Source organism: Neomonachus schauinslandi, chromosome 5 (assembly GCF_002201575.2).
Source record: "Neomonachus schauinslandi chromosome 5, ASM220157v2, whole genome shotgun sequence".
Lineage (NCBI taxonomy): Eukaryota > Metazoa > Chordata > Mammalia > Carnivora > Phocidae > Neomonachus > Neomonachus schauinslandi.
Genome location: NC_058407.1, coordinates 146,061,773 through 146,075,927, shown reverse-complemented (window position 1 = coordinate 146,075,927; position 14,155 = coordinate 146,061,773). Strand labels below are relative to the sequence as shown.

General features: G+C 56.7%; 1 protein-coding gene across 1 annotated transcript; it reads left to right on the top strand.

Moving 5' to 3' along the window:
• The first annotated feature begins 635 nt into the window (after positions 1-635).
• On the top strand, positions 636-1,776 carry SOCS1 (suppressor of cytokine signaling 1). Its single transcript, XM_021698272.1, has one exon. The coding sequence runs from the start codon at positions 700-702 to the stop codon at positions 1,348-1,350; it is 651 nt and encodes a 216-aa protein (XP_021553947.1). The 5' UTR covers positions 636-699; the 3' UTR covers positions 1,351-1,776.
• The last annotated feature ends 12,379 nt before the right edge of the window (positions 1,777-14,155 follow it).

The following is a 14,155-nucleotide window of genomic DNA, read 5'->3' as shown; positions in this document are numbered from 1 at the left end:
CGGTCCCGGAGCATGCGCGAAAGCCGCCCCGGAGCCCCCAGCCGCCCCGCCCGCGGCGCCCCGCGCCCCGCCGCCAGGTGAGCCGAGCACCGGGCAAAGAAGCGGGAGGGAGCGGGCAAAAAAGCGGGAGGGAAGGGGGGAGGACAGGACAGGAGACAGCAAAGGACGGCCGAGTGTCGGGCGGGCCTCGGGGGCTGCGTGATAGGGTCGCGGCCGCCACGCCCCTGGCCCCCGGCGGCCCCACCCTGGCAGTCCCCCGCGCGCGGGGTGCCCGCAGCGCAGCTTTTCTGTCTTTGCCCAAATCGCTCGGACGAGGCGCCAGTCCCCGGCCTGGCCAGCAGGCGGCGGCCGCGGGGCGGCGAGCCGAGGGCCGGGTGGCCGGAGTCGGGGCAGGTTTCTCCCTGCACCTCTCTCCACGCCCCCCTCTTACCCAAACTCCGAGCGAGCCGGCGGCCGGACTCCGCCCCGGCCGGGCCCCCACCCTCCCGGAGGGGCTCCGCGGACGGGGAGGCCCATTTTCTAGGTGAGCCCGCGGAGGCTCCCGGGGGCCGCGCCAACTAGGTCCTGCGCCCTCGGCCCTTTCGGGTCGGCTCCCTCACCTGCCCGGGACCCCCCCGACTCTCGGCTCACCGCCCGTGTCTCCCCCCAGCGCACCCCCGGACGCTATGGCCCACCCCTCCGGCTGGCCCCGCGTGTAGGATGGTAGCACACAACCAGGTGGCAGCCGACAATGCAATCTCCACGGCAGCAGAGTCCCGACGGCGGCCAGAGCCTTCCTCGTCTTCGTCCTCGCTCTCGTCCTCGGCGGCGCCCGCGGCCCCCGCGCGCCCGCGGCCCTGCCCGGCGGCCCCGGCCCCGGCCCCCGGCGACACGCACTTCCGCACGTTCCGCTCGCACGCCGAATACCGGCGCATCACCCGGGCCAGCGCGCTCCTCGACGCCTGCGGCTTCTACTGGGGGCCCCTGAGCGTGCACGGGGCGCACGAGCGGTTGCGCGCCGAGCCCGTGGGCACCTTCCTGGTGCGCGACAGCCGCCAGCGGAACTGCTTCTTCGCTCTCAGCGTGAAGATGGCCTCGGGCCCCACAAGCATCCGCGTGCACTTCCAGGCCGGCCGCTTCCACCTGGACGGCAGCCGCGAGAGCTTCGACTGCCTCTTCGAGCTGCTGGAGCACTACGTGGCGGCGCCGCGCCGCATGCTCGGGGCCCCGCTGCGCCAGCGCCGCGTGCGGCCGCTGCAGGAGCTGTGTCGCCAGCGCATCGTGGCCACCGTGGGCCGCGAGAACCTGGCGCGCATCCCCCTCAACCCCGTCCTCCGCGATTACTTGAGCTCCTTCCCCTTCCAGATCTGACCGGCCGCGCACGCAGCATTAACTCGGCCGCCTTGGTACTGTTTTGTATTAATTATAATTTCCCTGGAACCACGTGGGTGCCCTCCCCGCCTGGGTTGGAGGGAGTGGGGCGTGGGGGCGAGGCGCGTCCCCCTCTCCGCTGGAGACGAGGCCGCAGACCCCTCCCCATCTCTGGGGGGGGTGCCCCCCCTCCTGGTGCTCCCTCTGGGTCCCCCTGGTTGTTGTAGCAGCTTAACTTTATCTGGGGCCAGGACCTGAATTTATACCTCCTACCTCTTCATGTTTACATATACCCAGTAACTTTGCACAAACCAGGGGTTGGGGGAGGGTCTCTGGCTTTATTTTTCTGCTGTGCAGAATCCTATTTTATATTTTTTACAACCAGTTTAGGTAATAAACTTTGTTATGAAAGTTTTTTTTTTTTAAGAAAAAAAAAAAGGTTTCTAGAGCGTGTGCTTTGCTCAAGGGATTCCCTTGGTTGTGAACGGGTCCAGGGCAGAGGGGCTTGAAGGGAGTGGTACGCATGTCCTGGGGGCTGGGGAACCTGCCTGGTTCCACTCGCAGCTCTCGGGGGAAAGGAACAGCCGGTCCAGTTTTGGTATTTTGTGTTGGGTAAAATGGCAGCTGGTGTTTGAGCACTTAAAGTGTGCCAAACCCTCTTCTGTGTTCCACGGATAGCCCTAAAAGCAAGGCTCCTATCCTCATTTTTTTACAGAAGAGAAACCAAGGCAGGGGTCCATTTGCCTGTGGCCACTCCTGAAAACACTGGGGCCTTTTCTGGCCGTCCACCCAGAATCTGTTTGAAATGGATGACAGAGAAGAAACTTCTTTCATTCTGTGATCACAGCACCTTCCAGGAAGAAGGTGGGGGTGGGGTGGGGGCTTGGTTAGGTTTTGGAAGGAGGAGTGGCACATTCTGAAACCAGGCGTGGAGAGAGACAGATTTCAGATGGGATGGGGGTATAGGACTTCATCCTTCCTGCCCTCTTCTCTCGTGTACTTTTTGGTGAACACACCACTTGGAGCCAGAAAAATGCTTTGCGGTCTGTGGTGGCAGGAGGGCCCTGCTAGTGGCTTTGGGCAATTCCCTTTGCCTCTCATGGCCTCAGTGTCTACCTCTAAAATGGGTTTGCTGGAGGAGGTGGTGGCCGTGCATCACGGACGAGGCCAAGCTCTCAGGAGCCAGGGGAGGGGAGGGTGGCTGCAGGGCACTTCGGGGCTGGCCCACATGGCCAGAAAGTGCCCATGACACGGGCTCAGTGGCTACCCCCGAGTCCATGGCCTGACAGATAAGCCATGCCGGCAACCTGGGGCTGGGTGGCCACACCTGGTGAATTGAGTCACTTTCAGGTTTAGGGTGAAACAGCCTCACGGACATGTTGCGCTTCATTTTTAGAAGTTGGACTGGCCCTCGGCAGCCTTGGACCTGCTGATGATGGAGTGTCCTAATATTTAATAATACCTTTCAGGCTTGAAAGTGCAACATAAAATTGATAGAGAACTGGAACAGCCCAGGCCTGTCTTGGGGATTAAATAGGTTCTAGGCCTCAAGGTTAAGGATGGCCGGGAGAGATTTAGGATCTCAGAGAGCTTTGGCAATTGCATCCTTTAAAAGGTGGGGTGGGATGGAAGGTGGTGATGCCTTCTCTCCATGCCTCTAAGGAGCGACTGCTTTTCTCTTCACCACCTCCCTGCCCTTCGTTCACTGCTGTGTGGATCAAGTCCCATCGTTCTGCTGACTTTCCCTGTCTCACCCCCCACACCCCTCAGCTTGGGTGCCTGGAGAAACAGGAAGAAATCCAAGAAGGCACTGCTTGGGCATCCCGCAGACACAGCGAGCGCTTAACGGTATGGGGGGTCCTGTGCTACCTTGTTTAATCTTCCCAGCCCGCCTGTGAGTTAGAAACCTCTCCCACTTTAGAGAGAGCAAGACTGAGGCTCACGAGAGGCAAAGTAGGGCACACGATAAGTGGCAAAACCAGATTTTCAAACTTAATGCCGTTTCGGAGGCTGGGTACCACTCGGCAGCCTGGCCTCCCAGCGAGGGCCTAACAGGTAGCTGCTGCCAGCATTTATAAATAGCATGATTATGCAGGGGCCGTTCTAGCCCCTAGTACCTATATGAAAACACTCAATCTTTCCCCCCAGCCTTATGATTTGGGTACTGTTAACATCCCCATTTCACAGATGAGGAAACAGGTCCTCATCTAAAGAGAAACAAATTCGTTTACAATATTTACAGGGCTTTTTCATCCTTCTAAAAAAAAGTTTTAAAAATTACATCCTCACTGCACAAACCCGCTCCCCTTATAAAACCGGGAGCGGGATGGCGAAGAATAAAGGCCCCTCTGATCACATTCCCCAGAGCTGGCCCCTTCTCTTTGTGCGTCATTTTTTTTTTTTTAAATCTATACTAACATATGTACAGTGACCTAAAGTGACCCAAAAGCCCCCGGGAGCCACGCACCACCCCGTGTGACTGCGATCTTGTGCACACACACCTGGCCGCAGAGGAAAAGCATGGGGGGGGCGGTAGCGGGAGGCGGGGAGGATTGGCGGGGGGAGGGGGAGCAGAGAAGCAGTGTGTGCTATGCGGCTTCCCTGGCGGTGCAGATGCTCTCTCAAACCTCAGCTTCATGATTCAGCAGGACTGACGTCAATTTACAAGAATGAAAAGTGAGAGGAGAGTTGGTGCACGGCAGCAGGGGCAGGGTCGGGGGCCCAGGTGCAGCTGAGATACCCTCCCCTCTGAGAGTGGGTGAGCTGGGCATCGTGGGGCAGGCAGAGAGCGGGAAAGCAGCAGCTCTGGGGCCCGATGGGGGAACAGGTGCGGGAATGGCCGCAGACCTGCACCCAAGCCGCCCCTGGGCTGGGGACTCTGATCCCCATTTTTAGAGATGAAGAAATGGAGGCTCAGAGAAGTAGAGCCACTCACTCAGGGTCACACAGCTCCAAAGCGACAGCCAAGATTCACCCCAGGTCCGACCCACTCTAAAGGCAACTGGTTTCTTAAGGAGTGGAGGAGGAATCCTGGGAAAATGCATATTCACAGGTCTCACTTCCACCTGCTCGATCGTCCCAAGCTTATGAGCGGAACTGTTACTGCCCCCCCAAGCCCAGGCAGGAGGAGAGCTGAGCCTCTTGCTGGGGTGGTGCATGGAAGGTGGCAAGACATCAGGGCTCAGCAGGTGATAGCTGAGCTCCATAGAACACACATTCCCCGAGCACCTACTATGTTCCAGGCATTGCTCTGAGCCCAAAGGATCCAGGAATGAACGGTCCCTGCTCTTGTGGCATTAACACCCAGACACCCAGGGCCTCGGACAGTAAATAACACAGGAGGAAACTAAAGGAACAAGAACATTCCAAGTAGTGACAGCACTCGGATTAAAGCTCAACAAGGTGGTCGGACAGTAGGGTGGGACTCTGTTAGAAAGGTCAGGAAGGCTCCTCTGGGGTGACACTGAAATCATGCCTGGAATGACAGGAGGAGCCAGCCCAGACACCATATTCCAGGGCCAGGGAACCGCAAGTGCAAAGGCATCTTGGGTTGGGAACCAGTTGAGCCTGCTGCAGAACCTGCAGAACAGAGGCCGGCGGAGCTGGAGGGGACGGAGTGGAGGCAAGTGCAGGAGGGGAGGAGGGATGGGTGGGCAGGGGCCAGAGCCTGGTAGGCCGTGGTGACCACGGGGCACTGGCAGTGTGATGGGGAGCCTGGGGTGACCTGATCCATTCTGTGTTGTGACCAGACCCTCTGGCTAAGGCAGGGAAGCCTGGGGAGATGGCCTTAGGCTTCTTGCCTTCTGGGCAGACTTGGAGATGCAGTGGGATGGGGGCGTGGCTTATTCTTAACCAGACCCCTCTGCTCTCACCAGTCAGGAGAGGCAGGGACAGCCAGCCACAGGACCTGCCTGGCCAAGCACTGGGACGGAGTGTGGAACAGGTCTGGAGTGGCCAACCCTGGGCAGACATCAGTCAGAAACCCCAAGCCTGGATCTAACAGAGCCCCTGGGCATGGCCCAGTGAGGGGCTTCTTGGAGCAGGGGTCCCGCCGGCCACCTGTGCTGGGCAGAGCCGGCCTCAACTTTGGGGAAGACGTACAGCACCTGGAAGGAGGTGGCTTGGGTCCTCCACCACCATCATCCAGAGACTCCCCGGGGCTCAACATGCACGTGGCCTGATTCTGGAGGGCCTCAAGATCCCGCAGAGAGTGCAGTCTTCAAGGAAGCCAATTCACACAGGACAAGGGTGCGAGCGGGCGGTGCTCACCCTGCCCCTCCCAACCGTGCTCTTGGCCCTGGGGCCTGGCTGGCCGACAGCCTTCATGGGAAATTTGGGTTCCACGCTCTCCACTGACTGCTTCTCCGCAGTACTAACCTCCTCCCCACCCCCCCACACACATACCCCATGTGGGGTCGGCAGCGCCAAGCCCCTGTCCTCCAATGCTCCCGCCGTGCTCAGGAGGAAGCCCCCCTCCCACAAGGACTCACGAGGCCTGCAGTTGCCTCCCCAACACACGCAGCCCACGTGTCTGGCCTCAGCACTCACCGCTCCCTCCTGCCACCGGGCCTTTGCACACACCAGGCCGCTCCTCGTACGTCGTGGGTGGTGTTTCCCAGCCTGGGCAATGTCGCCCGCGCCCAAGGCCCAAGGGCTCCGAAGGGCTCCCGCGCTCAGGGCCGCCACTTGCGGCGCGGGCCCATGACGTCACGGCCCCGCCCTCACCTGCAGGCAGGGGACTCCAAGCAGGCTCTGTGGGCGGTGCTCTCCGCCTCCGCTTGGTCCCAACGCCCCCCTGTGCGTGCCGCGCGCTGGCCGTCTTGGGGCTCCCAGGGCCCTGGCGATACCCCTGAGGCCCAGAGGGTACATGTCCTAAAGAACTCGGGGACCAGAAAGCGCTTCCACCCCATCCCAGTCCACACCGACCCTGGACCGCCCCAACTCACCCAGCCCTTAGGTTCTGAACACTATCTTCCTCACTTGGAAATGACGAATAGCTGTACCCACCCCGGGGGGTGAAATTAAGTAAAGGGGTACCGATTAAGGGCTTAATACACCATAGTATCCAATAATTGGGACTGGCCCTCTCTGCTTCTTGATTCTTGCACTTCTGTCGTTGTTGTTTTTTTAAGATTTTATTTATTTATTTGACAGAGAGACACAGTGAGAGAGGGAACACAAGCAGGGGGAGCGGGAGAGGGAGAAGCAGGCTTCCGGCGGAGCAGGGAGCCTGATGTGGGGCTCAATCCCAGGACCCTGGGAAGGCAGGCGCTTAACGACTGAGCCACCCAGGCAGCTGCACTTCTACTGTTTTAAAATAATGGCCATTTACTAAGCACCTCCTGGGTGCTAATACTTAGGCCAGGCTGCCTTGCAAAGAGACAGGCTCAGAAAGGCGAAGGGATTGCCCCCGTGGGTGTGTAAATAGCCAAGGCACTCTGACTGCAGGTGCTTGATGCCCAAGCCCATGATCTTATCCACTGCAATGCTCAACAGTTCATATGTCTATGTCTCGTTTCTGCCGCTTAGGACCACCCTGGAGGATGCTCACAGCCACAGAAGCAGCCAGGGCTCAGAGCATCTCACTTGCCTGTCCTTTCCCCACAACACAGGCTGGAGAGGCAAGAGAGGCGGTGGGCTGGTACCGTCTGTGCAAGGCTACGTCCGGATTCAAACGTCGGAGAATGGCCAGGGCCGCCTGGTCATCAGAAACCCTGGCGAGCAGCTCTGGGTCAGCCCTGGCAGCTGGTGGGGGGGCCATGGATGCAAATGAGGATGAGCAAAGACAGGGATGCTATGAGCCAGATAGCTGGATCCTGTGCAAGAGCAGGCCTGGGAGGGTGACATTCAGGGCTGGCCCCACCTGGGGGCCTGCAGGGGCCTGTGTGGTGAGCCATGTACTCCCTGCCACACCTGGCTGCATCTGGGAAGTATGATGAGGCAGAGGAAGGCAAAGGGCCTGTGTAGGTCAGCCTTGGAGGGCCCCTCCCCACCCACGGTTTGCTCTGGGAGGCAGCTTGGAGGAGCAGAGACAGCTGGGCCCCAGGACCTGCGTTTGAGCCCTGCCTCTGTGGACTGTGTGACTTCAGTGACCTCACCCATACAATGAAAATTAGACTCAGACCCCCTCTGCCCTGCTTCACAGGGCCATGAGGATCCATGGTTCAATATAAATGGAAACAAAATGGATCACCACCCAGATAGAGGAATTACAAGAATTCCTTATTGTTTTGCATCACAGAGACGGCCCAGGCGTCTTTGAATCAGCATAGGCATTAAGTCAGGCAAACCTGGTTTTATTCTCAGCTTGCCATTTATGAAGAACACCAGGGGCTCCCAGCTCACCCACATCAGATGCTCACTGCACGCCCCTAGGCATCATTGTATGTCATCCATGCCCATGATCTCATTTAACCCTTGCAAGGGCCCTAGGGAACAGGTGTAATTATTACCATCCTCATTTTGCAGATGAGGCCGTTGAGCACAGAGAGGTTAAATAGAGTGCCCAGGGTCACACAGCAGGCAGGTAGCGGAGGCCAGGGCATTCGAACGCGGGCAGCCCGAGTTTATAACCATTTCCTCATTTGATGCTCCAGGCCGAGCTCCTGGAGCTCCACTTGTATGATCTTTGCCAGACCTATCCAGGTGCCATCTGTTCTGTTATTCAATTATTATCTCCTTCAAATCGAGTCACTTGGTTTCCCTAAGTGAGCTTCATTACCACACAGGGCAAGCCAGCGAGAGGCAACCCCGGAAAAAATGTAGTGCAGTCCCAACAGCGTTTATGTTCTAGAACGCTGCATCTTGGTGTCTGGCTCCGCTGTGACAGGTCCGCTCTGTGTTTGGTTGGGAGGGAGGGAGAGAGGGAGGAGGGGGGAGTGACAAGTGTCAGAGAGGTTCAGAGAGGTGCATAGGGTGTACTAGCACCCATCTCAGACCTTCTGGACTCAGCGGAAAGATCCCGAGAGGATGCAAAGGGTAACTCGCGGTCTTTATGGCGGGGTGGCGGGCGGGGGGGTGCGGGGTGGAGGTTCTATGTTTTATAAAAATGTTCCTGTGTCCCACCGGGAGATCGTCATGCAGAGAGCCTCGGGGACCCCTGTCCCACACCGGGGAGATAGGGTCCGGCACGACTGCCAGCTGTGTGGCCCGGGCAAGCAATGCTTTCGCTGACTCTGAGTCTTAGTGAAATGGGGTAAACATCTGGATCTCATAGGGTCCGGAGGCATGAAAGGCAGGGCTATAAATGATTCGGGGCACAGAGCTCGAGATCAATAAGAGGCAGGAGCCTGCAGGACAGGCTGGCCCCATGTCAGAGGACACTGAAAGTGAAACCCCTGCCTGCCCAGCCTGGGCTCTTTGGTGCCATCTGTCTCATCTCTGTCCTCTGGGCTAGCCTGGTGACAGGAAGGGCCACGGTTCCTGGAAGGTGAGTCAAAGTGAAACTCCCTCAGGTCCAGCCAGGTGGGCAGGTGTGTGGGGCAGGGGGAGGAAGACACACTTGAGCCTTCAGGCAGGCTTCCCCTGTCCTGGATTTGAGATGGGGAAGCTGAGGCTAGTGATGTGGGCGCCAGCCCCCTCTGCAGGCTCTAGGAGGGAGTTGGGTGTGATGGCTCACGTTGCAGACTTGATCACCTCCCACCCCTGGTCACACGCACCCTGAGCTCCCAGTGCCAGTGGGTATTCCTCTGAGCTCCCCCGTATCTAGCACTTTCTAGGCAGGTACCAGTATTGTCTCATTTTACAGACCAGGCAACTGAGGCTAGGAGAGGTTAAGCTCCTTGTCTATGACCTCACAGGCGGTAAAAGTGGTAGAGGCAGTATGTGAGCCAAGTAAGACAATTCCGCAGTACCTCAGGGGCTCCCAACTGCTAGATATTAAAATAGGACCCCTTTCCCATGGGATCTGAGGTCCCTCACCATCTGGCCCCAAGGTACATTTCTAGTCCCACATCATGCCCTTCACATTCCCCATCTGCTTCCGTCATCCCCAATTTCTCATCATTTCTTAGGCCTTTCGAGCAACCTGAGAAGCCTCTGAGGTTTCTCTTGCTTCCTTTTCACTTGGCAAACTCCTACTCAACCTCCAAAGCCCAGCTCAGTCCTCACCCCGCCCTCCAAGGAATTCCTCCCTGATTCTGCGGAGCCATCACTGCCTTTGTTCCTGCCTCCGTTAAAGCCCACATCAGAGTGCTGAGAGGTTTGCTCTGTGTTCTACACCGTAAGTGCCAGGAAGGCGGAGGTTTTTTTTGTTTTTTTTTTTTAAAGATTTTATTTATTTGAGAGAGAGAGAATGAGAGAGAGCACATGAGAGGGGGGAGGGTCAGAGGGAGAAGCAGACTCCCCGCCGAGCAGGGAGCCCGATGTGGGACTCGATCCAGGGACTCCGGGATCATGACCTGAGCCGAAGGCAGTCGCTTAACCAACTGAGCCACCCAGGCGCCCTGAAGGCGGAGTTTTTGTTAGCTGCGTGATACAAGCAAGTTACTTAGCCTCTCTATGCCTCAGTTTCCCCATTATTATCATGGCTATCTCCAGGACTGTTAGGGGAGTAAATGTGTTAATATCTGTAAAGTGTTTAGAAGCATGCCTAGTAGAAACAGAGTTCTCTAGAAACGTAATAAAGGTTCCATGGTGAGTACCTATGGCAGGATGAACTGAGGAGCAATGAAGAGAGAAGGGTGTACCAGGGCATGCAGGTGAAGGATGCTCCAGGTACAGGGGGGCCACCCTGGCACCCCTGGCCCCCCACGGGACATGTTGGGCACAATACTGGCAAAAATTCTCTTATGTGTTTATTACAATGTGCATTAGGGGGAAAAATGTATCACATCAAACATGAGATGTGATGACTATCATCACCGGAGACAACACTAAAGTAGGTATTTAGATTTTTAAAAAGTCGGGTGAGGGGCATTCGTTTAGAAAATGTGGTAAGCATTGTCTTAGGTGAATGGTGGAGTGTGGGGAATGCAGGACAAATAAAAGAAAATGAGAGAGACAGAGAGGGGAGAGGGGCCAGACAGATGGGAGGGGCAGAGAGACAGGGGAGGAGCCAGACATGGGGGAGGGGCCAGAGAGAGGAGGAAAGGGATGGAGACAGAGGCTGAGAGAAGGAGGCAGGCAGACATGGAGCCACAAAAGGAAGGGGAGTGGAGGGAAGGGGGAGGGGAGACGAAATATGAGAAGGAAAAAGAGGAAAAAGGAAAGAGAACAGAGAGGGCCTAAGAATAAGAGAAAGCACCCTTGGATGGTGAGTGGGTGAAGAAGTCATTAATCCAAGGCACGTAAAAAATAGAGGGCGAACGAAGAAAGGGAAGGCGTTGGTGGCCCGGCAGGGTGTCAGACCCTTAGCCCTGCAGTCCACCCCCCCCCAAACTCCCACCCTCACGGCTGCCTGGCTGGGGCCCCGCGGGACCTCTCTGGGCTGCAGGCCTGGTTCAGGCCCCGAAGAGGTGGCTCTGTCTTTGACCCTCGACCCTGGGAAGCCCAGCCTACCACACCCTCCCCTCCCAACCGAGAACCTCAGGCACCTTCTACAGTCCAGCCCAGAAAACTGAAAGTAAAAGCCCGTCCTGAGCTTTGCCCCAGCCTTCCTGTTCCTCTGCTGGTTTCTTAGAAATCAGCTGCCTGGGCGTCCAGATGCCACCCGGACTTCATCCCTCCCCGAAGGCCCCTTCACCCTGGTGGGTGCCACACTACCTCAGAGACAGGGCCGGAGGCCTGTGCCGGAGCAGGGGACCCCCAGGAAGCATGGGGTCAGGCGTTCACCCCACAAACCTTTATTCACGCCTCCTGAGTGCAGATGACTCTGAGTGGCCCGGAGTTGGGAGAACGACTTAGGGAGAGCTTCCGTGTCCCCGGATTCAGGCCCCAACAGGAAGGTGGCTGCAGGGTTGGTGGAGGACACCCAGAAACCAATCACACCTGGGGCCCAGGAATCATGGGGAGGAGGGTGCGAGACACCAGGGGAGGCTCCCTGGAGAAGATGCTGTCAGAGTCTTCAAGCCTGAGTGGGAAGGGGTTCACCTGGGCGGCCTCCATGGGGAAGGGCATCTGAGGCAGAGGGAACAGAATATACAAACTGACCTATGTGATTCCCCACAATCCATATAACTGCCCCCAAAGTACTCGTGTGTCTCCATTTTTTGCAGGCGAAGGAACTGAGACTTAGAGAAGTGTAGCGGTTTATCTGCCCAAGACTCCCAGCTGGAGTGGAGGTCCAGATGCAGCCCGTGTGCCTAGCCTCTCCTGAGCGGGACTCCAGGGGTACCTGGGTCCTCACCCTGCCTGTCTCGCCCGGAGCACTCCCTCTGCCTCAGGCCCCCCTCCCCCAACCGGCTCCCACACACTTCACTGAAATCCTCTACACTGCTCCGTGGGAGGGAAACTGAGGCCCAGGGAAGGGAAGTGGCCTGCCTAAGTCACACAGCCTACTGTGGGTCAGAGTTAGGATTCAGGCCCAGGTTTGCAGGGCCTCAAAGTGCCGCCTCCTTCTCTGTGAGGCATTGGGGCCCTTACAGAACACACACCTGAGCTGACAGTCTCTGTCCCCACATTCTAAGGAGGTGGAGGGGACAGCAAGTAGTAATCTTGGTGGGTGGGAAGTAGGGTCCACATGTGGTGTACTGTGAGCCAGAGGTTTGCTCAGGGAACTGCCCTGCTGGTTCTCTGGGGTCCTGAATGGGCTGTCAGTCACTCACTGGCCGCAGGTGGATGTGGACCAGACCTGGCCCATCGGAGCTCCCCATGCCTGTTAGTAAGCACATGACCCAAGCTGGACCAATCAGACACCCATCTGGGGCTTTTCTGCCGAAACAAACAGGAACTCTTTCCCCTAACCTGCCTGCCCCCACCCCCTGCAGCCACTGTGCCCATTGAATCAACAGGGATGAAGAGAAGGAGCAGGAAACAGAGTTCTGATGCATTGTGTGAGCCCTGCATCCAGCCATACCTGAGCTCCACCTCTGCACTTACCTGTTACACAAACCACAGGTTTCCATTTTGGCTTATCTTCATCTTTGTGGCACTTGACACCCAAAGAGTTTGAAGAACAGCCACGGTCCGGGGTCAGGTCTGGCTGGCGTAAAGGGTAAGCAGGTGAAATGGAGCCAAGAATCCTAAGAAGAGACAAAACAACCCTCTCGTCTGGAAGAATGAAGACTGGTTTTGCCAGGATCAGGGGCCCGCGGTGATCCCCACTCTCACTGGTGTCCACCCTCCAGGAAAGGTGGGATACAGACACTTTCACACCTCCGGGTCCACGGTTGCTGTGAATAACGGACTTTTTTAACTTTGGAGAAAAAAATTCCACGTTAAAAAAAAATTTCCTTCCCATTTTTTTTTTCTTTGAACAGACTATTTTTAGAGCAGGTTGAGGTTCACACTGAAATTGAGTGGAAAGCACAGAGTTTCCATATACCCACCGCCCCCCACCACGCAGTCCTCCCCCACTGCAACATCCCACACCCGTCCACATTCTTTCCTAACTTTCACATCTGTTTCTAAATTTATAAAAGAATCTACCAATAACATTGGTATTAAATACATTATCTTTTCTTCCTGATTTCTATAGATTACATATATTTTTTCTTAAAAAAAAAAAAAAAGACAGCATTCTTTATGACCCATATTGTAAACCACTTTTTCCACTTAGCATCTCATGAGCAGCCTTCCAAGTCACGGGTTGACAAGGTAGGGATGATTGTACCCATTTGAACTGTGAGGCAAGCAGGGATTGAGGAAGGGGCCCAATACTGACCTCGTGAAGCACATTTCATCGGATGCGCTCAGCTGTCCACTAAGGTTTTGTTCCATTTTCATGGATAGGCAAGCTGCTGTTCAGAGAGGGGACGTTACTCTGGTGGCCGGGGGCGGGGGGGGGGGTCCCTGGGCAGGGTGGGGAGGGGCCGCTGGTCGGCAGCCACGAAAGTAGGCACCGCAGAGTCTCTGGGAGCTTTATCGTCACAGGTGGGGAGGCTGGCCCTCCTCCAAGGAGTCCTCAGAGGTGACACAAGTGCTCCAGTCCTCGAGGGAAAGGCTTGTCTCACCCCTGCCTCAGTCAAACTGCTGATCCTGGGGACACCCTGCCAGGATCCATCTGATGCAGAAATGCTCTGTACCTCTGGATCATTCTCACACGTGAGTGCACGCTAAGTAGCTGCTACATGCCGGGCAACGCTGGGAGCCGCACACACATGGTCTTAGTTCATCCTTCTTACCACCCTAGAGGGGCAGGGCTGTTATTATCCCCATTTCTCAGATGAGGAAGCTGAGGCCCCGGGGAAAGGGAAATGACTTGCCCAGGGTCACACAGCTAACATGTGGCAAAACCGAAAATAGACGTCAGTGAGTTCTGAGTCCAGACTGAAGCATCCACGTCCAGGCTGGGTCCTTGACTTTGTAAACTGTTAACTACACACACACACACACACACACACACACACATATACGCACACACATGCCAACCGGCTGACTGGTCTTGAGTGGTATACCCCAGAGCTCCAGCCCCCAGCTACGTCCTTCTTTCCATCTTCCTGGATTCCTTCCTAAGAATCCAGACAACCTGCTTATTGCAAGGAAGGTGAGCCCATCGGGCAACAGCCGGAATCCCAAACAAGTCCTGGATTAAGACGTTAAGCAGGTGCCCAGGTGACATCAAAGACATTAACGGGCAGTCCTCCAACGGGGTAAAAAGAACCAGTTGCCCCAGTACAGGCTGACTTCCAGCCTTGACGCTAGAGATGAGTCCGAGCTTGAGATGAACCGTGAGCACATTCCAGGCTGGCTCACGTGGGCACGAACG

Excerpts from the sequence above, each read along its gene's own strand:
- SOCS1 (XM_021698272.1), top strand. The coding sequence starts at position 700 with ATGGTAGCACACAACCAGGTGGCAGCCGACAATGCAATCTCCACGGCA.